General features: G+C 43.7%; 1 protein-coding gene across 2 annotated transcripts in view; it reads left to right on the top strand.

The window, feature by feature from the left end:
• Nucleotides 1-26,745, top strand: part of Plce1 (phospholipase C epsilon 1) — a 250,089-nt gene that overhangs the window by 150,930 nt on the left and 72,414 nt on the right. For both annotated transcript variants that reach the window (XM_055614080.1, XM_055614081.1), the window contains exons 4-6: nucleotides 16,713-16,858; nucleotides 21,133-21,391; nucleotides 22,991-23,196. In XM_055614080.1, the coding sequence (XP_055470055.1) occupies nucleotides 16,713-16,858; nucleotides 21,133-21,391; nucleotides 22,991-23,196 (611 nt within the window). The remainder of the gene's footprint in view (nucleotides 1-16,712; nucleotides 16,859-21,132; nucleotides 21,392-22,990; nucleotides 23,197-26,745) is intronic.

Genomic DNA, 26,745 nt, shown 5'->3' with positions numbered 1-26,745 from the left:
TGCTGTAGCTGTGCCTGAGAGCCCATCAGACATGCAGACTTCCCTGCCCACATCTCACTCTCAACTGAGGAGACCCAGTTCTCATTTGACCAAGACCCTCAGGCCACTCCTGGGCACTTCTAGGTCCAGGGCCCTACACATGGAGCTGCATCAGACTAACTCAGAAAACCTTTATCAGGACATTGCCTAATGCCTTCTCCTGATCTGTTGAACAACATCACAAAACTGCGGACTCCACAGCGTGGATTGTGCACTTGGGTATTTTTAATATCTTTCCCAAGTGGTTCTCTTGTGTGCTACATTTAAGAATCCCTGGGCTCCAGATGGTACTGCCATTTTTTAAAGTATCCAAAGCCATTCTAGTCAGATGTCAGAACACAGATTGGAGAGCCACATTAATTGTCACCACGATTCCTGCTTGGAGCACCAGTCCATGACCCCAAACTAATACTGCAATGCAGGCCTGGATTGTAAGTGAATATTGCTGGCCCATATTTCGGGAGTTTTGTAGAACATTTAAGTGGATTTGAAAAAATACTTTTAAAAGGATTGTTTGTTCAAACATCATTCTCTTTCCAATCCTTGTTTGGCATGGAGTTTAATCAGATTTACAGTGGTGAGTGTTCGTTGTAAGGCTGTATGTTTCTTTTCTTCCAGGGCATGTAAACCAGGACATCTGGGTTTTATCATTAAAATACTAAACAGGTCCAGTGATTTTAGGAAATTTAGGCCAGATTTTATATGCCACAGGTGTTGGATGTATTTAATAGAAGGCTGGATCTACTTATTTGTAGTTTAAAGGTTAAAAAAACTATGCATACCAATTTCATCTTTGCAAAGTGTTTAACTAAACATTTACATTTTCACTACATCACCAAACATTTAGAAAAATAGGAGGAAAGAGAAAGTCATTTCATAGTTAGCTTTTTATGAAAATATGTAATTTTTCAGATATTCTTTATTTTATACACTTAACTCTCATCAACCTATAGCAAAGTTTGCTTTTATTTTTTTTCTTGGCACCTATAAATTTGCCTGTGGTGTCTCTTGGACCTAAAAGCAGTATCCTTTACTGGTTTCTTTTCCCTATTTCAGGAAAAAGATAAAACTGTAGACTCACTGAAGCCCAGGCTAAGTATAATGTAGGCATAGTCCATGCCTATGTACAGAAATGATGTCGTCCGGCAGAGAGTCAGGAGGACACTGCATAGCCAACAAGGGATATGTAATAAGTCACTTGAAAGTTGTCCTTACAGATTTCAAGAAACAGCACATGACATGCAGCTGCCTTAACCAACCCAAATGCCACCATTAGAAATCCTCAACTGTGCAGCTATTAATATTAGCAAAGCTGGCCAAGCTTCTTGCTGGGCTGCCAGGGATAGAAAGCGCTGTTATATTGTTTCTTTTAAACCTGTTATTCTGCTTATAACCAACCTTTACACTGAAGACTAAGGAAGGAGACCAAGAAACTGTATGGCATATTTAGTAAACACTAGAACTGAGCCAGCACTCCTGGATTCCTCACTGCACCTGGGACAGAACACCTGCCCAGTCAGCAAGGCAAAAGCCGCAATTTTGGTGTTTGGGTTTGGCTTGAGGGTTGTTTGGGGGTTTTATTGTTGTTGTTTAGTTTTCTTTTTCATTGATAGATATAATCTTCTAATACTTCAGTGTTGTGTTTGGGTTTTGTTTTGTCTGTTTCTGTCATCTACACTCTAAACGTTTCCCAGGAAAATATTTCTTCAAAGTGATTGCTTGGACCAGGTATAAAATATGTCTTCACCCTTCTCTACAAGGAAAGCAAAGCTGGTGTTTGGCACCTGCACACTTTCTTGTTAGGATATATGAAGCCCTTAAATTGTCAAGCTCTGTAGAGGACCCCTGCCCTGCCTGATGGGGTCTGTCACTTTAACAGAACTGTCAGCAAGGCAGTCTTTGATTGACTGCCCTGCAGAAAACAAGCAGGGTTTCACTTATCCTTTCAGTCCTGTGGCTGATGGCCCCAGTCTCCAAAACAAATTTCCAAATCCCTCCCTTTGTGGGGTCTGAAGGTCACTTCAGCATCCCTAGGACAAAGGTTTTGAATCTCTTAATTTTGAGTGTGCCCACTGAGCCCCTAATTCCCCATGGGTGCTAAAACTGCCCCCTCCTATTCCAAAGCAGGCCCTAAGCAGAAGGATCTCAGGGCCTCTTCCTGCTGCCTTCCTCCCGTTGTGGAAGCATGGGGAGTTTTTTTTTTCCTTTAGTCTCTCCCTTCTCTACCATGGGTAATTAGGCAAGTGATGACTGCACCATTAACTCTCTCCTGTTTTTCCTGGAGTTTCCCTTCTAGAGTTCTGTCCTGTCTCCACCCTCCCCCACCTTCTTTCTCCATAGACCAGTCTGTAGAGCACAGCTAGTCTTCCTCACTGACTGGAGCTAGAGGCAGAAGTTGAATCCCCAGAACACCTTAAGTTCTGCAGACAGGTCTGTTGACATAGAGCCTCTTGAACCACCACGATCACCACCTCACCCATCTACACACACCACCAAACCATTGAGAGCTGTGTCCTGGCAGGCCTTGAGCAGGCCACCCTCATCTGTGTTGCCCTCTGTCCTCGCCTTCTGCCCAGGCATTGTCACTAACTCAAGTTGGTTCTCTGTAGCCGTTGCCGCCATTCCCAATCCATCACCCCTTTCTCACCATCAGACCTTCCTGGCATCCACCACTTCTCCCAGCTGAGCCTATATCTGAGGACCCACAGAGGGAAGGCAAGTGCCTCAGCTTCTTCACACAGAAAGCCAGCAGGTTATGCCTACAGAAGTTCAGGGGTTGGGAGACCTGGAGTCTATCCCCAGCTCTGACACTAGCTGAGTGACCTTTGCAAGATGCCTAACCTTTCCCCCCCTCTGTTTATCTAGCAACTAAAAGAAAAAAAAAATAGAATAAGATCTAAGGAGGCCCTTTTTTAGCTGCAGTGTTCTAAAAGTCCTTGCTGATTAGTTCCTATATCATAGACCCTGGTAGGAACTAGTCTGTTCTCAGTGAAGTTGCCTCAGGCTTGCCTTGACTACGAACGTCAGCAGCCTGTGTGCATTGGCCTCCTCACTTTAAACTATAAGGAAAGCCTTCCTTTGTGTCTCGGATTTAGAGTTTTTCCAGTGACACATTGATTCTGAACCTAGAGCACCGATCATAAAACGCTATGCTGTCCTATCTGCATAGCCCACCCTCTTAGAGCTGCCCAAGCCGAGCAGTTCCTAGTGATGAAGAAATAAGTTCCAGGATGCTGGGTGCAGGTACCTCTCTGCAAAACTGTCAGTAGGCAGCAGTCCCAGGCTGTGTCCACACCAGGTGAAAAAGCTGCTAGAGGGGGAAAAAATTATATAGCCACAGCAACAGGGGACATGGGACTAACTCATCCTTGAAGATTCATCACTCTGATCGGCATCTTAAAGGTTCCAAGAAATCCTGCCAGTGAAAAAAGCTTTTTCTAATCCCAGTGTTTCCTGAACTTATACTGCCGCAGACACTCTCCACAAAATGTGTAACATCTGGTAGAACACGTGCCCCGCAGCGTAGATTGGGAAATGTTACGTCAGACCACTGCTGACCTGTTTCATTCTGGGGTCTTGAGAACAGGGGGGCATAACAACAGCTGCTGGGCTATTCACCGAGCAACTACTAACCCGGAGAACATGGGGGAGTTTTAAGTTGGCAAATCAAGCGTCTGCCCACGGAGATTTCCAAATCTAATGCCTCAGAGGGACCAGCACATTCAAACAGGCAGCAAACAGGGGGAATGAGGATCAAGTAATGAGTTAGAAGCGTGAGAGCAGGCCGCTGGACAGTTGTTTGATGGTCTGAATTGAATTCTGTGCTGCCAGCCCTAAGTGTGATTGATGTTGCTTTGCTGTACTAGGGTAGCACTGCTCACAAACCCTACAGTCCCAGAGCACACTCACTGTCTATTTTACAGCATGTGTAATTGCTGGGGAACTTAGAATAATCGTACCCTGAGCTGACCATCCACAGTGCTGTTGGTTGGTTTTTACACAGAATCAGGGTGCATTCTCTCCCAAAAAGATTAGTTCTGCTTTTGTTTTTGTCCTTTTTCTTTTCTTTTTTTTTAGACTTTATTTATTTATTTATTTATTTATTTATTTATTTATTTATTTATTTATTTATTTTGCTTATTTTATGTGTGTAGGTGTTTTTCCCGAATGTATGTCAGTGTACCACATGTGTGGCTAGTGCCCACAGACCCATGAGAGGGTCAGGTTCCCTGGAATTGGTATTACAGATGGATGTGAGCCATCATGTAGGTGCTGAGACTCCAACCTCAGGGTCCTCTGGAAGAACAGCCAGTGGTCTTCACTGGTGAGACTCTCTCTAGCTCCTATTTTTAATGAATTATTTTATTATTTACTATTTGTTTATTTGTTTTTTGTTTATTGTTGCTGTTTGATAATTATGGTGTCTCACTCTGCTGCCCCAGCTTATCTAGAACTTGGAAGCTAACATGGTCCTCCCACTTCAGCCTCTTGAATGGCTGGGACCGCAGACATGTACCACCATGCCCGAGAGAGAGAGAGAGAGAGAGACAGAGACAGAGAGACAGAGAGAGAGATGGGGAGGGAGAGGGAGAGGGAGAGAGAAAGGAATCTCAGTTCCAGCTGCACCCTGAGCATTACTAATATGTTAGCCATCAAACTTAACTTCCAGGAGTGAATCTAAGGGTGGGGGGAGGGGTGGAGAATGTGTAGTATATGTACTTGTTTGTGTGTGTGTTCATTCATGGAGGCCGGTATATGATGTCTGGTGTCTTGATCAAGCTCTACTTTTTAGAACTAAACAAACAAACAAAACCCCATATTTGTTTATTTGTATATGTACGTATGTGTAGTCATGTGCCGAGGCACACATGTAGAGGTCAGAGGACAAGTTGTGGGTGCCGGTTCTCTTCTAACATGTGGTAGATCCCAGGGATCAAAATCAAATTGTCAGACTTGGCAGCAAATGCCTTTACCCACTGAGCCATCTGCCCATCTGTACAACTTTATTATTTGAGACAGAGTCTCTCACTGAACGTGAAGCTCATCAATTAGGCTACGCTGCTGGCCAATGAGCTACAAAGGATCTGCCTGTCTCTGACCCTCCCTACCCCCAGCACTAGTATCATAAACATGTACTCCCAACCCCTGGATTTTGACATGGGCTTGGGGGATCCAACTCAAATGCTTAACTGACAGGCATTTCAGCCACTGAGTCTTCTACCCAGCCCTATTGGCAGGTTTTGTTTTGTTTTATTTTTGAAGGTTTTTTTCCTGCCCTCTTCCTGCTTCCCTTTGCTTTCTTTTTCCCAGCCTCTTTATGAGAAACAAAAGACTCATTCTCCTGTGGCTCTCATCTTTGGAAGGAGTGACTCTGCAGTGGTAATTAAAAAAATAAAAAGTCTCAGTGTTTCCATAAGGTCTACAATGTGAAGAGGGAACTGCTTATCATTTTTAATTATCAATACTTGTTGGCATTTATTGAGATGTACTTGGTTATGTGCACTGGAACCCTTTTCATCTTTTATTCCTTTTATTAGTCACCACACCCGTTAAAAATAGAGGACATTTCATTGTACCTAGTTTATAGGTGAAGAATTTGAATTTCAGGGTAATTAGAAAGCTTACTCCAGGTCACAAAAATAACAAGAGGCAGAGCCAAGAAATAAAAACCTTTTGGCTTGAAGTCCTGTGTTCTTTGCCATCTGGTACACTCTCCTATCTCCCTGCACTGGTTCTCTACTCCTGGGAAGAGAAGCAAAGAGACTGGGATGCACTGCATTTGTTCTCCAGAGAGTTATATGACCAGATCATCCTATGTACATGTCCTGAACAAACTGACTGGTCCTCTCAGCGGGCTGTAAAACATCCCCATGGCTAGCAGGGCTGGGAGATAATCGATTTCTGGGAACTATCAGTGCCTTTGTTTCTTCCCACAGATCTGTCTGAGGGGAACATCTGCCAACACATGTAGATGTTTTGGTCCTCCCATCTCCCCTTTCGGACTAATTGTTGGTGTAGGTTAAGTCCTTAGCCCCAGCTCCCTGCTCACCATCTGCTCACCAGAGACTGAAAGTTTGTGTTTCATACCAAGTGACATAATGGCTTTCTGGACTCCCTCTCTCTCTCTCCCTCCCTATCCCTCTCTTTCTCCCTCTCTCCCCCATCCCTCTCTCTCTGCCTCTCTCCATGGGTAGGTGTTTGCCTGCTCCGGGTCTCAGCAAAATTCACAACACATCTCTAAACTCCTGGTCCTACTCAGTAATCCTGGCAGAAAAACTTCCCTCGTTCCCAGTTCCCAGGAAGTTTGCCTCTTGCCCATAGTTTCTCCAACTAAGACACAGCCAGGGAACCTATACTAAAAAAAAAAAAAAAAAAAAAAACAAGAAGTCTTTCACTACCTTCCTTCTCTAGTACTAAAGTGTCTCAGGGAAATGTAATCTACGAGGATGAGCCAAATTATCTGTCAGCCTTCTGTGTCTTGATTCCCTGGATGTATTTCCCCAATGTTACTTTTCCCCCACAACAGAGCAAGCTGACGAGTGGTTGTGATGGGACACCATCACTCTGGGGTCAATGACCTTGCCTCATTTTTTGTACCACAGCCACCAGTGCAGTGGCCTGGGTCACTGCAGGCCCAGGTGCATGGGTCATCTCTGAGAAGGGCAGCACTAACAGGGAGCCAGCTGTTGTGTTTCGTGCCTAACACACAAAATGAGATGTTTGTGAGCACCTGCAGCTCATGCCAGACTGTGCTGGGAAACATGAGCAAAGCAATCCTGCTTCAGGCAGCTCCTTCTCCTATGAGGGGTAACGGTCACTATGCAGCAGTAAATGCAGCAGCAAGTTATGTTATCATGGAGGGCCTCTGAACTCTGAGAGTATGGGGTAGGCTTTCTAAGGGAGATGTTATTCCGACTACCGGAAAACTACTGGATGGAAGGATGGAGGTGAAGGCGTCAGGGACTGGAGACAAAATGGGTATGAGGAGGCTTTGAGTTCTCCTAATAAGTATGTCCAATTCAATATTGTATATTTTCAGAACAAGAGATGAGTGTTTGAGTCTGGCTGCAGAGGTGGTAGGCAAGACCAGGCCCAGTGAAGAGTGGTGTCTGTGGAGAGGATGAAGCAAAGGGACTCAAGATAGGCTCCCATGAAACACTGGGAGTTCAAGAACCAACTCAGGCCAGCAAAGTCTGGTGTGGGGTGAGCCCTTGGGCAGGCCTGCCTGAGCTGATCCTACCTTTGCCACTTACCAGCTCTGTGATGGAACCTCTCTTGCTTCATTTTTCTTTAATGAACCAAGAGAAATAATGACAGACCCAGCATGAGCTCTTTGAGTCATGTCTCTGGGAATGAGTTGCAGGCTGGACTCTCTCACATGCTTTCTCCCACACATTCTTTCCTCTTCGAGATTCTGGAACTCAGGGAATCCCTTGCGCTATGCTTGAGGTCAGAGATAGAAGAGTGACCAAACAGGATCATTAATGAGCAACCAGAAGGAGCAAGTGTCATAACCCCTGTACATTCAGAACACAAGCACTCTGCTTCTAAAGGAGCCCTGACCAGCTGGATTTCTCAGACCTTGTGGCATACCCCAAAGTCTTTGCTCAGAGGCATTTTTTTAAAGAACATGAGCTCAGAATGGCTTCCCAAGGTTCAAAGCTAAAATGAACTCATTGTTAATTCCTATAAGAGAAGACGGAAGGTATCAGAGTCAGGTAGTTTAAAAGCTTATCTTTCATTTTTGGTTCCTTCCTAGTTCATAGGCATATAACCTTGGGGCTGCTCTGTAGCCACTCTGAACCTTGGATTCCTCATCCTAAAATGGGGACAATGTTAATATCAGCTCACAGGGCTGGGGAAGTAAAAGAAATGTTGTGCTTTTCATGAATACATGTCTAGCACATCTAAGCTACTGTTCTTGTAATTGTGATCTTTAAAACCAAGTAAAGACGCACTGGGCTTGTATCTCTGTGACAGAGTGCAAACATAACAAGCACAAGGCCTGGCATTGAGCTTTGGAAGGACCAAAAAGAAATGTCATATGAATGAATAACCTTCAGGTAGGATCAGGCCAATTCTGAGATCACAGCTCCCTTGCTTCCAGGCTTTTAATGGAACTGTTAGTTATGGATTTTAATTTCATCATACTTAGATGGGATAAAATAATCAAGACCGTATTGTAGGAGTGTCAATAAATACTTTTATAAAATAGGGTATCATGAGATGAGGCTTATTTTTAAACCCCATTTCATTAATTATTAGGTTCAGAATGAATGACCCATTTAATTCATCAAGGTATAGTAAGAGAAGAGACTAATGCTGCCTCATAGCTATTGGGGATTCTCCCAAGCCCGTATCACTAAGCTGCTTGTGTGTCTCAGTCAGAAAATGTTCTACAGCTGATATCAAGTTACAAACGAACTGTGGACACAGCCCAATTTTTGAGTATTTAAGGAATTTATAGCTAAAGAATTCAGGGATAAGCATAGTTTTGCTAGCTATGAATAAAAGATTCTTCCAGCAATAAGAACATGGCCAGAATGTGCTCTTACCCCCTAGGAGCTGATGGTACAGAAAAAATGGACATGCACACAGATGACCTAGTTGCAGAGCAAAGCGTGCAGCCCAAGCTTTCTTCTGTTCACTCCAGTCCTTCCTGCCCACATGCCTCAAACAGTTCCCAGCAAGTGCACAAGCATGCAGAAAGTACGGAACAAATGATGCTGACACAGAGATGTAAACAGCCTCTGGAGGTGTCTTAGGGTTTTATTGCTATCAAGAGACACGATGACCATGGCAACTCTTCTAAAGGAAAGCATTTAATTAGGGCTGCTTTACAGTTTTAGAGGTTTAGTTCATTATCATCATAGCAGGAAGCATGGCAGCACACAGGCAGACATGGTACTGGAGAAGCCAGGAGTTTTGCATTTATATCAACAAGCAGCAGAAGAGTTGCTGGGCCTGGTTTGAGCTTCTGAAACAACCCTCTTCCCCCACACATACTTCATTCAGTAGTCACACCTACTCCAACAAGGCCATATGTCCTAACCTTTCCAAATAGTGTCACTCCCTATGACTTTTGGGGCTCATTTTCATTCAAAACACCACAAAAATGCAACTGAGACCCAGCATCAGTAGAAAAATCAGACTTAGAGAGAATGAATGAATGAATGAAGGCAAAGGGGACCTGTCCTCAACCAATGAACTATTATTTAATTTGTTATTTGTGATTTTTTTTTTCTTATAAGTCTCCAAGTTCTAATCTTGTTTACTCCGGTCCAGCAGGGTACAGAGCAAGTATTTATAGGAGCGAAAGAAGCACCTTAAAGCAAGAAATATTTGTCATGATTTTTCCCCAGTTGCATTTTAGTAATAACTCAATTGAAAACTGTTCCACAACCCCCCAATAGATTTTTATATATGGAGTTGTTGGAGAGTTTCAGGTATGGCTCTGTCTAGGAATCGAAATGAAAGAGAGGTTACTTAAAACTTTAAAATGCCACTTTGTTCATAAAAAGGCATCAAGAAAAGGTACCCCATGGACTATCCTGTTAGGAAAGGTTCATGCTCAGGGTGCACATAGATTCCTCTGGTCTGGCCTTGTAGTGAAGAAGTAAGACTTAGAAATTCTTTCTTTTGGGTCCCGGAGGTCTCTATCTGGAATTTAACCACTCCATCCCTCACAGACCAAGATTATTCATAGCCATAGCAGCAGCTGCTGCCATGGTCACCCAGAAAACACCCATCCAGCTCTTTTCTACGCACAAAGGGCCATTTCGCTCTCACAGAAGCTTTACAAGATGAGTATTGTTCCCATTTTACTGAGGAGGGAACTGAGGCTCCTAGCAGCTAAGCAACTTGCCTCTGAGACTTAAGAAAAAAGCGGAGGAACTGGAGGTTAAATAAAGCTCTCTATTCACCTCACACACCTGTGATTTCCACCACTGCTCTTTTCTGCCTCCCTCTGGCTTCTTCCTGCTTCCAAGCAAACTCAGGAGGTTAGGACAATGAGGAGGCCAGAGTGGCTGGTCTGCAGAATGAGACTATGTCACAGGCACAGACTATGTCAAAATATGTCACAGGCTGGAACTCTGCTCTTCACTCCAGGCTGCTGGCAGAGAACATTGAGCCCCTAACCTATTCTTAGACTCTGGTGCAATTAGCAATCATCAAGGAGTTTATCTGAAAATGCAGGTTTCTAGACCCTGTCCTGCCCTGCCCTTAGAGAATGTGATTTCTAAGTCTGGGTGAGGCCTTGGAATCCACATTTGAACCACTATCAGCAGTGTGTGCCCCACATTTGAGGAGGCATGGTAGACACGGACATCTGCAATGGCGAATGTGTGGGCTGCCTCAGTGTATGGGGCAGTGATGAGTGTGCATGTTACATAACTACTGGAGAAGAGCTTTGTTCGACTCTCATTGACTTCCGTCTATTTCACCATTTGAGCCCAACCTTTGCCATTTGGGTGACCAGATGCCCACTACAACAAATCTTTCTGACCACATTTATGCTGGCATATTCAAAACCTTTTGGCAGAAATTCATTTGTCTCCTTTTTCTGGACCTGGGAACAGCAATAGGAAGCATTTAGGCTTTTCCCAAATATAATCCCTGAGCTCTGAGAATCCTCCCTACCCACGGCCTCCTGGGACTCTGGATGGCCTGCCTGTTGGCCAGAGGCACCAAGCATCCCTATCTTGGAAATGTGGGAAAGATGGTCTCTGTCCTTGAGAACTCAGGGTCTGCCGAGACAGACTGAACAGACTCATGTGAAAGTCAGGCAAACAAACATAACAAAAATAAATTAGACGTTCGTGCGTGCGGCAAGGAGAAACCATCACAGCACAACTGTGGCCTCAAGATTCTACTTTAAGTTAAAGAGAACAGGAAGGAACTGAATGGAAGGTGCCAGGTGAACCACAAACATTGCCTTCCCAAAGGAAGTCTGGGTCATTCATTTGTTCAAACACTTGCTTCCTAACTCTCATTAGACTTACAGATGGTAGATCTCAGCTAGTCACTGGCATGGTTACTTACTGTAGGCTTAGCATCTGCCTTCATGGGGACAGAACACCAAATGTGCACTAGGATCAGGTAGTATGGGGCACCAGAACATGTACACATAGTCCAAAACCGAAGCCAGTCATACCTTCAAAACAGTGGTGATTTTAAGCCTTCTGGGGCCCAGGGCACAAGAAAAAAAGACTTCTAAATTATTTGCCTCCCCAGTCTTCCCGTCTTGATTTGTGTACCACATCTTGACTTGTGTACCGGTCAGTGAACATTTCAAATCTCTAGGTCAAGTCTGTCCGTACACCACTGCCACCCCATGGCACCCTATGGTTTACAGGCAGGAGAACTGAGGCACATAAAAAGGTATTTCTGGTCCTGGAAATGGGCTTGGGACTGTTTGGGTCTACAGAGGAGGAATGATCTAGAAAGTAGCCCATGGACAGTCATGTCCTCTCTACCCACAGACTTTTCACTAGAGGGACACAGCTAGACTGGGGTCAGTGAGGGTCCTTCTGAGGTATGGGTCAGAGGTAAGATCTTGATGACAGATCTCGGGGAAGCTCTTCCTAAAAGATAAATAGAAATAAGCTAACATGTTGGGTATGTGGGAGCCTTCCATAGGAGGAGTGGCATCCTGAGTTCTCTGGGATGGACAGAAGCCTGGTTTAACTCTAAAAGTAAGGATGTGAGAGGTGAGATAAAGCTGACGGATGGACTTGAGTGTGGGGTCCAAGAGACGTATCTGACTGTATAGAAGACATAGACAAGACATAATGGGCCAGGGAAAGACCAGTTTGAATGCTGCAATAACATTCCTTCCTGATTGAAATATGATGCAACCAATATGGCACTTGATATGGGAAGACAGAGCAAGATGTTCAGTTTGGCTATGCCTACAAGTACTGAAAGGAACATGATAAACATGACAATGACGAGGATGATGTTGTACATGCTGGCATACCACTATAACTATACCCACTGGGAAGGTTTTGGCCTTCCGAACATAAGGATTGTATGTTCAAGGACAGCTTAGACAACTTACTGAGACCCTGTCTCAAAGCAAAGAATGGCCAGGGATGTAAGCTAGTGGTAGAGTGCTTGTCTAGCTTATGCAAGGCCCTGACTTCAATTCCCAGTATTGGAGGAAAAGAAGGTTGGAAGGAAGGAACAAAGACAAGGATAGACAAAACTGGAAGGAAGGGAGGGGGGAGAGGAAGGGAGGAAAGAAGAAAGAAAGGAAAGGTACATTTGGAAAGACACAACTGTAGAGAAGCTTTAGGCTGTAGTCAAGGTCCATGGGTTAGGAGCATCAGAGTAAGCACAAGCCTTCTAGGACAAGCTCTTAAACTGAGGAGCTGGAGAGTTGGCTTAGTAATGGGGAGTGATTTTTGCATAACCATGAGTCATGAAGTGCCTGTTAACTCTAGCTCTGAGAGACCTATCTATCTAATTAATGCATATACTCACACAGAAACTCACACAGATAGGCACATATGAATATTCAATCAATAAATCATATGTGAATTGAGCCAAGAATCTGATTCTCTGTTTATTCATGCTGACCATTGAAGTTAGGTAAAATAATCTGCTATAAGTAACACCACTGTGCTCTAGGCATTTCCTAGAGGAAAGTAGTCCTGTGTGTGTTTTCATGTTTCTCCTTGTGACTGATATCTTGAAACTCTTTCTGAGCTGGCAACACCTTTATCTCTCCTTGTTAAGTGTAAATGCCATTTATGTTGTGGGTAACATGCCACCAAATTGTTTTTTACTCTTTTTCATTTATTTTGTCTCATTGTTAACGTTCTCACCACTTATCACCAGTAAAAATCATAAATACACTGTGTCATTTTAAGAATTACCATTGTAGTTTGTAAGCTCTGTGGTGGGTGTATGTGCGTGCGTGTGTGTGTGTGTGTGTGTGTGTGTGTGTGTGTGTGTGTGTGCTGTGTAAGGGGGGAGAGGGCAGGGGGAGTTTATGATAACAGTGCTTATATAATCTCAACAACCAGGGGCCCTGGGGACTCACACTCAGAGATGGAACAGTTGGTTTAAATTATGTTTCCATGTGAAATACGGTATTGCTATTTTTTCCCTAGCATGTGGGAAAGTGTATGGGAAATGATTTGACTGATAGGAAATAAGTCTGTGTGCGTGATCAGACTTGAGACACAAAACAAGGGGCAGTCCTTGCTGCTCTGGGAGAAAGGCCTCTCCTGGATGAGGGTTAACTCTTTCCATTCACTGCATGGTAGGAGAATAGCCAGAATAGTTACTGTAACTTAGAACCTGAAAAGCCTAAAGCCGTAGAACTCAGACAGGCAGTTGCTGGGGGACTCTGAGGAGCCATTTTAAATGTTCAGAATCCCATTTCTACTTGTAAAGAAAAGTTTGGTTTGGTTCCCATTCTAGGTTAAGGTCCATCAAATGCAAACCAAGCTAAAGAAAAAATTGGCTAACAGCACCAAACCGCGACCGGTCTGTTTTGGCAAAAATTTCTTCTTGGTCCAGCAGAGCCAGGGTTTCCTGAAATGATTGTTAAATGGTAGGGAAACAAGGCTTGGAGACCAAGCAGGAAATTTTGCTGACAGTTGCAGGAGCACTCAGCTCTAAGAATCCCATAGCTTTCCTAGGATAGTGTGGGAAGGGCTTGTCTCAGTGGCCTGATTCCAGGTCCATTCTGATTTTACATGGGGCCAGCATCCACTGGAGCAAGGAGGTATCAGACAGGCATCTCCAGGGCCTCCTGGGCATTGGAGTGGCAGCATTTTTTTTTCAGTTTTTTGAGGCAGGGTAGCCTTGACTGTCCTGGACTCACTTTGTAGACCAAGCTGGCCTCGAGTTCACAGAATCTGCCTGTCTCTGCCTCCCCTAGTGCTGGGATCACAGGTGTGCACCACCGCAGCCAGCTGGGATGGCAGCGTTTACTTTCGCTTATTTCAGAAGGCATCATCAGCATCTTAGTCCAGTGCACCAACCACCAACGTATAGCCTGTTTTATCATGACCCTGTCTCACTGCCACTATCTCCTTGTTTCTGTGGCGGGATAAAAAGGAGGTGTTGATCACCCACACTATACATTCTAGTTTGGGTTGGGTTTTGTCGATGGTGATTTTTCTTTAATTATCTTGGGGGTGCCAGTTTCTGGAGTGTTTTTCTTTAATTGCGTCTGTCTTCAAATGTGTAGCTCCAAATTCAGTGCTTAGAACAGTGGTTCTCAACCTTCCTTATGCTGCAACCATTTAACACAGTTCCACATGTTGTGGTCACCCCAGCCATAAAATTATTTTTGATGCTACTTCATAACTATAATTTTGCTAGTGTTATGAATCATAATGTAAATATCTGTGTTTTCCAATGATCTTAGGTGACCCCTGTAAAAGGGTAAATTCAAATCCCCAATGGGGTCTTGGCCCACAGGGTGAGAACCATTGGCTTGGACGGACCCATTCAGGGCCACGTGTAAAAAGGAACTGTCACCTTTCATCAGCTGAAAGAACGGTAATAAATGGAGAGCCCTAGTTTTTAGGTATTGTGGCCCCATAAGAAACTTATTTCTCCTCTGAGACATAAACTCTTTTTGTTTGTTTATTTATTCTTGTTTTTGTTTCATTTCTTTTGTTTTGTTGTGATGCTGGGTATCAAACCCAGGGCCTGGCAAGCCAAAGATTCTAGATCTGAAAACCTGGCATTGGGCATCCCTCTAAGTTGGCTGCCGACATTAAGAGTCATTAATTCTTGTTGTTCCCTTCTGTGGGCAGTGTGCCCTCTACCTTGAACTCCTGTTTCCTCAGATGTCTGGGTCACCATGAACTCTGTTTGGGCCTCATTCCCACACAGGCTGAAGAAAGAGTTGCTCCCTTAGGTTTCGGCTCTGTTGCCGACTGATGTGCAACTCATGTAGTCAACAGCGCACACCTGGGTCACCCTGCCGTGAGTCAGCCAGGGTAAAGAAAGCAACTCAACTTGGACAGCAGTGGCCAAGCACCAGAATGAACAATAGTGAAATAATCTCAGAGCAGAAAGAGACCATGTAAACACTGAATGCCATAAGGGGCTGTAGATGCGAAGCACTAAATTTTATACTCTGGTAAGGAAAAAAAAATCACACTAGAAAAATGTAATCCTAGAGCTAGAGCCAGCAAACATGAGATTTCCCTTGTGCTCACTCACTAGTGAGGGCTCTATGGTACAGCCCCAAGTCCAGGGCAAGCCATTGCTACCTTTTTTGCCTGAGGGTCTTCAACAAGCCTCTTGATTTCCTAATCATCCCTGACAGTGAACTGTTGTGAGAGATATGTGAGATGTCATAGTCAAAGTACTTAGAATGGCTCCTGGCACATTGCAAGCGTTAGTGTTTACTCTTCTTGTTGTTTTCTCATTTGAAGAACATAATAGATTAGTATTGTAAGAGGGTGTTTGAAGCTTAGGTAATCCAGTGAAACACGGGGAAGAAAGATCATAGGAGCCAGAATAGGCAAGGACACAACAAGACCCACAGAGTCAAGTAAACTGGGCCCATAGGGGCTCACTAGACTAAACCACCAACCAGGGAGCCTGCATAGGACAGACCCAGGTCTTCTGCACATATGTTACAGTTGTGTAGCTTGGGCTCCATGTGGGACTCCTAACAGTGGGAGCAGGGCTGTTTCTCACTCTGTTGCCTGTCTTTGGGACCCTTTTCCTCTTACTGGGCTGCTTTGTCTAGTCTCAATAGAAAAAGATATGACTGGTGTTACTGCAACATGATATGCCAGGGCTGTTGCTATCCATGGGAGGCCTCCTCTTTTCTCAAGAGAAACGAGGAGGAGTGGATGAGGTAGGAGGAGGAGAGGGGAGGACGAAATACTGGGAGGAGAGGAGGGAGGAGAAACTGCACTCAGGATGTAAAGTTAATTAATTGATTAATTTTTAAAAAGAGAAATTGCTGTAAATTTTTTTGTATTTTTTATTTGGTACTACACATTTTAATTTTTTAAAGGTCTTTATTCATTTATGCATATGCTTGTATGTGCGTGTGTGTGTGTGTGTGTGTGTGTGTGTGTGTGTGTGTGTGTGCGCGCGCGCACATGCGCTCATGCCGTGGAAGGCATGTGGAAATCAGAAGACAGCATTAGAGATTTTATTCTCTCCTTCCACCACGAGGATTCCAGGGATGGAAATCAAGCTGTCAGGCTTTGGTAACAGGTGCCTCTACTTGCTTAACCATCTTACCAGCCCTGGTACCACACATTTCTTGCTTGATAAATGTTTTCAGCTTATGGTTAAATGCATTGACTACACTTAATCTTCATGCCCATCAGCCACATTCCATCAAGAGTATCCATGGGCCCTATTTTATACACACACACATTTTTAAGGAATCATTTATATATCGTCTTAAGGAATCGCATAGCTCAAGAGGGACTTTATGGTTACCTATTTCAGACTTCTTATTTCAAGACGGAGATGAAGATGCAGATAAACTGACTCACCAAGGGCCTTATCAAAGCAGCAATGGAGCTGGGTTTCACACTAGAGCTCTTTGCTTGCTTCTTTTTCTAGTCCCAAACTGATGTTTTAAAAAAAAAAAAAAAAAAAAAAAAAAAAAACAAAACACAAGGATGGAGCTTCTGGGCTATGTCTTCAGTGAATGTCCGCCATCCCTCTTCCAGGTGAGCTCCTGGGTAACATGGCTGATCCTCACTGCAGGCTCCATGGAGGAGAAGCGGGAAGTCTTCTCGTATTTAGTGCATGTGGCCAAATGCTGCTGGAACATGGGCAACTACAACGCCGTCATGGAGTTCCTGGCTGGCCTCAGGTAAGGAAGTGTGGTGATCTGGGCAGGTTCCTTTCTCCAGTCAGACAGCTCTGAGCTAATTCCCTGGACAGACAGCAGCACTTACCAGAGTAGGCAATTGGTAATGATTTTCAGGGAAAATGCACTACTTTCTTCTAGTGCCACAGTCCTGGTCCCTCAAAGAGAGTGGAAAAGAGAGGAGAGGGAGGACAGAGAGGGAACAGAAAAGGGGAGGGAATGGGTGTTGTATGGTCAGCTAGTGTATTAGCTTTCTCATCTCTGTCACAAATGCCCGTGAGGACGACTTGAAGGAGCAAGTGTCTACTTTTGACTCATGGTTTCAAGGTGTCCCACACACGTTTGCTTGGCCACTGGTGCCTGAATAGAATATGATGATGTTGGGAACGTGTAGCAGAGAGGCTTCTTTACCTCACTGTGAATGTGGTGGAAGTGGAGAGAGAAACAGGGAAGGGTCAAGGACAAGGTATTATTCCTAAGGACCTAACCCTGGTAACCTTCTGGCAAGACCCCCTAAAATTTCTAAAACAAAACCCCCAGTGGGAGGCAGGAATCTCCCCAAATGTTTAAAAATATCTGTCAAAGTGTGGTACACCCTCTGAGGGACTACTCAGTTCTCAGGCTTTCGATCTAGTTCTGGGGTCCTCTCTCCTAGGCTCAGGGGCCACCTCATCTGACACTCAGGCTTTTTAAGATAGCCCAAGCTCGCTGGCCAACTCAGTTCCCACCCAGGCCCAGATCCAGGGCTTTGAGTTATCCTACCCCAACATCTACCCCATCCATGAACTGCTGGAACATGTGAAGGGCCTGGGTCCTGCAGAGCCAAAGCTCCAGGATCTCCATGACACGGGGCAACAGCATGATATCCGAGAGGAATCCCAGTGAGGATACACTATTGATAGCATAGCAGAAGCCAAAGGCCTCAAACCAGACCAATAACTTATTGCAATGACCATTTGCAAGTAAGCATGTTTGAACAAAAAGATATACTGTGGGCCACATTGTGTCATATTACAGCTTCCCTTACAAGACTGTTGTTGTTGTTCTTATTTATGTTTTATTTTCTTTTGGAGGGGAAGCTGTGGATACTAAGGGACTTGGAAGATGAGTGGGATTTGGGTGAATGATGTGAAATTCACAAAGAATCAATTTTTTAAAAAACACCAAGAATCTAGTCCTGATTTCATGTGAAACAAAAATGTTCCCTCTCAAAAAAGAAAAAAAAAAAAAAAAAGCCCAAGCTCAGCAGCTTCCAGAGTATCTACTCTGGCTGGACTCATAAGAGATACCCCCACTGTCAAGACAACCCTGTAAAGGCAGAAAACATCTACAGAGCCGCCTGTCCCTGCACCAGTGGGCAGCTCCAGCCAGTTACCCATCTTTAGACACGAGTTGCACAGTAGGCCATGTGATGAACAAACTGCCCAGGATAAATGTCCAAGGAGTCCACTCGACAAGCCCAGCTCCTGAGACTAAGTTCATGTCTTTCCCACAAGCCCTCTCACAATAGTCTCCATAGAAATATTCCCAATTTAGCTAGGTGTGCCTTTAATCCCAGCACTCAGGGAGGCAGGGGCAGGGAGATCACTGTGAGTTCGAGGCCCGCCTAGTCTACAAAGCAAGTCCAGGACAGCCAAGGCTACACAGAGAAACCCTGTCTCAAAAAGAAAGGAAGGAAGGAAGGAAGGAAGGAAGGAAGGAAGGAAGGAAGGAAGGAGGGAGGGAAGGAAAGAAAAGAAAATATTTCCAAATCTCTTCTTATATCTAGGTTCCCTGTGTGGGATAAAAGGCAGAGCAGCCTGGACACCTCTCGTGATGACATGATACATTTCTTTAGACTGCTAGTTATGTTGTTACCTGTTGACCTCAGCAGCAGTTTCAAACTAGGATAAACACCACTTAACATGTTGTTATGCAAGCCATACATCCAAACAAAATCCCTCTGTTGGTGTGGAGCTAAGGTCATACTTTATTCTGTAAAAAGCTGTTCCTACTAGAGTCTAAACTAGCAGGCTTCTGGTATACCACTGGGGGACTCAAAGATCGGGAGGGAAGTATACGGCAGGCTTGCTGTGGACAAAGCCTCAGAAATATTTGTACAGACCATGTGTTCTGGTTTCCTTTCTGTTGCTTTGATAAAATTCTGAGCAAAAGCAATTTAGAGAAGGAAAGGAGTTATTTGGATTACTCTTCCATCACAGAGGGATGTCAGAGCAGGAACTCAAACAAGAACTTGGAGCAGAAACCTGGAGGAATGTTCCTTTCTCATTAATATTTTTATTAATTCTTTAATGATTTCATATAATGTGTTTTGAATATATTCACCCCAAACTCTTCCTATAACCACCCTCCTCACCCCCTCCCATCCATTCCCATCCAGCTTTGAGATTTTTCTCTTCTCCTCTCCTCTCCTCCTCCTCCTCCTCCTCCTCCTCCTCCTCCTCCTCCTCCTCCTCCTCCTTCTTCTCCTCCTCTTCTTATCCCATGGAGTCTAGTTGTGTCACTGAGATAGAAGCAGGACCTGACCTGAAATACAGTCAGCCTACCAGGGATTACGTCATTAAAGAAAACTGACTTCCCCTCTCCCAGCAGCTATCAATAGCTGCCAATAGCTTCTCAGCTAGTGGTGGGGTTTTGTGCCTACTTTCCATCATCTGTGCTGGGATTATGTCTGGCTGGGACTTGCACAGCTCTTGTGCATGTTGTCATGGTTGCTGTGAGTTCATATGTTTAACTGCCCTGTTTTACCTGGAAGATTATTTCCTTGATGTTATCCACCGCCTCTAGATGTTACAGTCTTTGCACTCACTCTTCCACAAAGATCCCTGAGCTTTGAGAGGAGGGATATGGTGTGTACGTCCCCTTTAAGGATAAGCACTCCCTAAGACAGTGTCTTAGTCTATGCATATCAGTCAATCGAGGCTCTCTGTGCTAATTGTCATCTATTACAAAAAGAAGTTTCCCTGATGAGGGTTGAGAAATGCTCTGATCTATGGGTATAGCAATACATTATTAGGAGTCATTTTACTATTGTGTCCATCTAGCAAAATAATACTGCTGGATTCTCTCCTAGTATCCATGGCCTACCAAGTCACAGATCTCTTCTCCATCCCATGGAGAGGGCCTTAAATCCAAGCAGAAAGTGGTTGGTTACTCTTATGCCATTTGTGCCACTATTGCACCAGTTCAGAGATTGGTGCTGCCCACAGAGGGCTAGAGCACCTTACATCAGTTATCAATAAAGACAGCCTCTCCCAAGATAAATCTGATAGAGACAATTTCTCGATCAAGGTTTTCCTCACAGATGTGTCAAGTTGACAATTAAAGTTATCTAGGATATCACATTACTGTGAACTGAAGTTCTCTGAAGAAGCCATATTTTTACTGAGGAGCTAGCAGACTGACCTTGGCTGACTAGAATATGTTGATTGTGGAGAGGAGGAAATATTGCAAATCAAGAGTCAACACTATTTTAGGTTGTGTTTAGTCTCTTTTATATCTGTTTACTGTCAACCCCTGTATCTGACCTAACATTGAAATAACTGCTGTGTAAAACTTTTTGAATGTATTACTAAACCCTAAAGCTAAGAACACCATAAGATAGCATTTGAAATCTGAAGAAGAGGGTTCTCTACATTGTTTATCCCACCTATCGCAATGTGTACTGATGTATGAATTTATTTTGTACGTGTAACCTAGTCCATTGTGGAACATGTCATTTAGAGAACTCTAAACCTGTGTTTCTGAGAAATGTTTACTCATATTTGCACAGAATAAACCGTTTTTTACATCCTTTGAAGAGGTCATTTTATAGTGTTATCAACCTTGTTTTCCTCTTGATAAGAGCTATCAGGAACACTCTAGTCAGCATTTGATTTTCAGCTTTGATAATTAACTTTATTTATTTTTAAGCTGTCCTGTTTAATATTTACATTTATTATTACTATGCACATGACATGTGTGTGGGGTGTGCGTGTGGAGGTCAGAAAATGACTTTATGGAGTTAGTTATCTCCTTCCCCAATTATGTGGGTTCCAGACACCCAACTCAGGTCCTCAGATTTGTGCAGCAAGTACCTTTACCTATGGAGACAGCCTAACTTTGTAAGTAATATTCTTGTCATCTTGGGAAGTAAATGAAGATAGAAATCCTAGTAAATAAATAAGAACACTACAGGGTAAATGACCATGAACTTGTATGTGATTATGCCTACATACTGTAAGCTACATTTTCACCACTTCAGGCTTTTAAAAAAAAATCTCATTTATTTACACTAGGTCGAGGAAAGTTCTAAAGATGTGGCAGTTCATGGACCAGTCTGACATCGAGACCATGCGGAGCCTAAAGGATGCCATGGCCCAGCATGAGTCTTCCGTGGAATACAAGAAGGTAGTGACCCGTGCCATGCACATCCCTGGCTGCAAGGTGGTTCCCTTCTGCGGGGTGTTCCTGAAGGAGCTCTGTGAGGTGCTTGATGGTGCCTCTGGCCTCCTGAAGCTCTGCCCACGGTACAGCTCCCACGAAGAAGCTCTGGAGGTAAGCCTTTCCAAGTGGGCAGCTCCCAAGAGGCCCTCCTGGCCTGCTGTGGACTCGCCTGTCTAATGGGAAATCACTTCCTGAGTGTAGAGCAACCCTTGGCATGTTGTTTCTAGGTAGAGAGGAGGTCCTTGAAAGTTCCGGAGAAAGCAACAACAGCTCTTTGGAACCTGATATTGTTATTTAGGCTCAATGTGACACTGTTGAGCACAAAGGGAAAGATGCTGTTGGTGCTGTGTTGTTGTTTTAATTTCAAAAGTTGGTAAATTTTTTTTTTTGCTACTGGGTAGAACTATCTAGATTCAGAGGATAAAGTCAAATGAGAACAATAACTTCCAAATTAGTGGGTGGAGGAGTAGAAGAAGTCAGTATTGCCTTCTCTCCATACATATAAGAAGATAACAAAAAAATAGACAAAACCAAAACCAGTGCCTCATCTAGACACACTCCAGTCCCTGACCCTTCTGCTCCTGCTCTCCTAGGCCTTTGGCTTTTGCTCTTAACTCCTGCCACAGTGGAGAGGATGGTGTAAGCTTTAGCTCAGGACATTGCACACTGAGTAAGGGCCACTGAGAGGCTCAAAGGAAATAAAGAAACCTCCCTCTGGGGTGTTTAAAAGTGAAATAAAAAGTCTCTTTAAACATGTGTTAGAAAGATTTTTGAGGCAATATGTATTTGGAAATCGCAAGCCCCAAACCAGAGTCATTCACATTATCATCTGTGTAGATGACAACACTCAGTATTGACCCTTCATTCACACACACACACACACACACACACACACACACACACACACACCAGCATCCCTTCTTACTTGAAGTGGGAAGACTCATAAAACTTTAGCCTATTTTATGTCACCTGAAAACAGAGGCATCACTTGGTCTAAGAAGACTTGAGGTCCCCTGACAGGGATGTGTGATACACACAGGCTGATATTTCCTTGGTCTTACAGCTGATAGTAAGAGTCTGGTCAAGGAAAGAGTTGGCTTTATAAAGCCTCCTACCCTCCACTCTCCCAACTCCCTGGGGTGAAGAAGAAATACTGAGTTGTGGCTCTTCCTTCTGGTTCTGGAAGCTTCCACAATAGTAGCTTTAAAAACATCAGGAAGCTACTGTCTTTCTGTAGCACATATGGACAAGAAAGCCAAAAGGCAGCTTTTAAAATGTGTTGGGTTTTTTTTTTTTTTTTTTTTTTTTTGGAATGGGGTCATTTCATCTTGTTCCATGTCATGGAGATCTTTAATCATGGTTTTCTTCTCAACTCCCATTACAAGAATAAATAACTGCCCTTCTCTGCAAAGTGGCTAACCTTGTCCCTAGGGAGCCATGAGATAATATTGCTTTTTGTGTTATAAATTCAAAGTGCAATTTAGATTCCTAGAGGTGCTGAGACTGTCACAGCGAGAAAAGGGCAAGTATGGGGATTTCATGTGAGATGAAAATATTAGGAATAAAACTTTTCTTGGAACCTCTTGTCTCCACTTCAGTAAAATAGGCTTGATTGCTGTTATTTATTGCTGTTTTGATTTGGGCCTCCTAGAAGTAGGTTATTCAGACATAGTAAGTTGCAACTGTGCATTCTTGAACCTCTTTCTGTAGTTTGTAGCTGATTACAGTGGACAAGATAACTTCTTACAACGAGTGGGACAGAATGGCTTAAAAAATTCAGAGAAGGAGTCCACAGTCAACAGCATCTTTCAGATCATCCGGAGCTGCAGTCGAAGCTTGGAGATGGAGGAGGAGGACAGCTCCAGCGAAGGGACCAGCTCTAGGAAAAACTCCCTGAAGGAGAAAACTCGATGGCAGTAAGTCTTAGCGTCAGTGAGTATGTGGGTGGGTGTCTTTCTTCTCTTTTCCCATTGACTAGTTTTTTCCTATTCAATTGAATTTCACATAAAACCCAATAAAAATGTGTCATTTTCATGCCTAACCCTGTTGGTTTTATGGTTCTGTTGGTTCAAATGTCACTTCTGCTTTTGTGTGGACATCTTGTTATTAAGCATCTCAGTTTTGAGAGCTTGCACCTCCAGTGTGTTTTATGTTGGAAAGAACAAACAATGGTACCACAACACCAAACCATACAAGATAGAAACATACACTTAAAACAAATAAAGCCCACTGACATGTCATTCTTTCATATAAGTCAGAAAATGGAAAAAACTAATGTTAGTTTTGCTATTAAGTTAAATTTTATTTAGGGTCAAAGTTGTAAATAAACACAATAAAGGAATGGGGCAGGGAGAGGGAGAAATGGGGGATAAACAAGATTAAATAAGCAAGGAAAGAAAAAGTAGAAGTAAAAATGGTAATTAAGGAAAAGAAGGAACAACAGAAAATTAGAAAAAAATAAAATGAAAAAAGACTTCCTGATAGTGAGAAGACCCATAATCAAAATTAGGTAAGTAGATAAGTGAAAAAAGAAGAAAAATTAAAATCTGATAGTTTTTAAGCCAATGTGTCCAAACACTACAAAAGGTATACTAAAAAGGAAAACTAAAAGGGATAATATGGGAGACAAGAAAAAAAAAAAAAAGATTGTCCAGCAAAAACAAAGTTGGGTAAATGCATAAAGGGGAATAAAAATAAATGCATAAAGCCTTCTAAAATATGATATAATAAAATAGTAGTAAGAGTATCCAAAAGGGGATTTGGTACCCACTTCCTCTCCTCCATGCTGGGATTTTGTCTGGCTTGCCCTTGAGTTGGTTTTGACCATGCTGTCATAATTGCTAGGAGTTCATGTGTGTCTCTGCCTGTTGTGTCCAGAAAACACAGTTTCCTTGAAGTCGCTTACCACCTCTGGCTCCTAGAATCTTTTCTTCTGCACAGATCCCTGAGTCATGAGGGGAAAGATGAATATAGACATCTCATTTAGGGCTGAGCACTCTGATGTCTTATTCTCTGCCCACTGGCTAGTTGTGAGTCTCTGTGTCATCGGAATCTACTGCAAGAAGCTGCTTCTCTGATGAAGGATGAGGGACACTCTAATCTATGGGTATGTCAATTAATAATTATCAGAATAATGGCACTTGGTCCTCCACTTGGGCCCAGAGGAGATGTTGACATTTAATTACTGCTGGGGAGGAGAAAGTCGGTTTTCCTCAGTGGAGAGACTCTGGGTATACTGAGCACACTCCAGGGCAGGCACTACACCAGGAGCAGTTAGCTAGCACAAACTGGGTTAGGAAGGGTCAAAAATTTGGATTGGTAGGAGGTGCAGGAGAATGTGGGGGGGCTTGGGAGAGGGGAATGATCAAAGTGTGTTGTGTGAAAGTCTCAAGTCATGAAAGCATTATTTTTAAAATAAGTGAAGGAAAACACAATAGACAAAAGGGGGGAAAGGTTAGAGTGAATTCTTTCTGGGACCTTGAAAATGGGAGAATGGTGGGTAGGTAGAGCAGGGAGAGGGTGGCTCAGACTTTGAATATATGCAGCAGAGGGGAGGTGAGTCAGACCCTTGGATTTTTCACTTTCCTGTATTTAATACAGGCACTGAGCCTTTTGGGGGGAAGCATCTGCTGTCTGTCAGAGCTGCCTTGTGTTTGCTTTCCTGGTTTCCCTTCTTTGCACACCAGGGGCCTCTGCTGGCCACCCTTAGTTTTGCAGTCTGTGGTCTAGGTACATATTCCCTAGTCACACCCTAGCTCAGGGATTTCTCCCAAGCTCATTTCTGGTAGAAGAAACGATCATTCCACTGAGATCAACGCAGGTGGATCTGCCTATGTGCTTTTGACTTTCACCCAACATTAATTACCCTGCTGGAGGGATGCAGCTATAGCTGTCAAAGGGTCTACTGCAACTTCATGGCTCAAGGTTATTAAAGCTCAAAATGGTTCTCAGTTGATGAACTCGGCTCCCAAGCACTGAGGGTGGACTGCCTTTTTCTATACACTGCACTTCCTGACCTTCTGCCACCTGTCAGCCCTCACATTCTCCACAACTGCCATGCAGATTGTCTCTCACCCTTGGGGTTAGGGCCAACTGAATCTGGTGCTTGGACTTTTGAGTCCTCTCTCTCTCTCTCTCTCTCTCTCTCTCTCTGGCAGGTAGCCCAGTTTTAAATGATAGGCTCCCTTGGAATGGGAGAAGGTTTCAGAGCTGGCTGAACTACCATCTGCTGCTGGCTCTTCCCACCAAGGAAGTCACTCTCTCAGCAAGACCTACAAATGCATTTGTCTGTGGGTGGGACTGCCAGTATCTTCCCTCTAGAGCCGTCTGATGATGACATTTGTTTCTGCTTTCCCAGGCCAGGGAACCCTGCCACCGGTACTCTGCTCAGCATGACTCTCTTCTTTTCCGTGTGTCGCCTTTCTGTTTCTCTGCACCTTTCAGCTGTCCTGTTGTCCCTTTTATGGATTTCCAAAGCTCTTCCTCTTTTCTTAGTAACAGTCTCTCTTTTTTATCTTACCATGACACTTCTTCATGAGGTCACAGGGAATTCTGTAGTAACAACGGAAGTTGCCTCTTGTGAAACTTTTATTTCTACTTTTCTATTTATTCCCTTGTCTTCTTCCTCATCATTTAATCATCTATATCCTAAGAACATTCTCTTCCACTGTCCTTTTTCCAGATCCGGTTGTAGGCATCCTGAGAATGGGGGGAAAATCCACAAAGATGCAAATATTTATTTCACAAAGCTTGGGAAGACATATTGAAATCCTCACTTTGAGACCTTTGTACCTAAGTAGTTGGAAGTAGTTTCCTGGTCCATAAGTGATTGTTACTCTAAAAAGAATCCCTGCATACATGTTAGGGAGGTGGGATTTAATAGGGTCCAGGGAATCCAGCCCACTTAGCACTGTTTTCTTATTTGCTTCAGTCCAGAACCTTGGGAAAATTCCCTGTTCAAAGAAGGGCTGTCTCTGACATGAACTCAGGGGCTGGCTCTTTGATCACCTCCCCCTGAAGGGGGAGCAGCCTTGCCAGGCCACAGAGGAGGACAATGCAGCCAGTCCTGATGAGACCTGATAGGCTAAGATCAGATGGAAGGAGAGGAGGACCTTCACTATCAGTGGACTGGGGAAGGGGCATGGGAGGAGAAGAGGGAGGAAGGGTGTGATTGGGAGGGGGCTACAGCTGAGATACAAAGTGAATACATTGTAATAAGTAAAAAATTTTTAAAAAATTTCCCCGTTCAGGTTGTCTTAGGCATAGTGTTTTTCAGATCCTAAAGGACAAAGGAACTGGGCTTTATTGTATTTTAAAACAATAACCTCCAGCGAACCTCCAGTTGGCAATGCACAACTCAGTGAGAAGGATAAAAACAGGAGAGAAAGGAAAGAGGGAGAGAGAGAGGAAGGAAGGAAAGAAGGAAGGAAGGAAGGAAGGAAGGAAGGAAGGAAGGAAGGAAGGAA

The sequence above is a fragment of the Psammomys obesus genome, unplaced genomic scaffold, assembly GCF_907164565.1.
Source record: "Psammomys obesus unplaced genomic scaffold, mPsaObe1.curated_primary_1811, whole genome shotgun sequence".
Taxonomy (NCBI): Eukaryota; Metazoa; Chordata; class Mammalia; order Rodentia; family Muridae; genus Psammomys; species Psammomys obesus.
The sequence above is the reverse complement of the archived record's forward strand: the minus strand, read 5'-3'. Positions and strand labels throughout refer to the sequence as shown.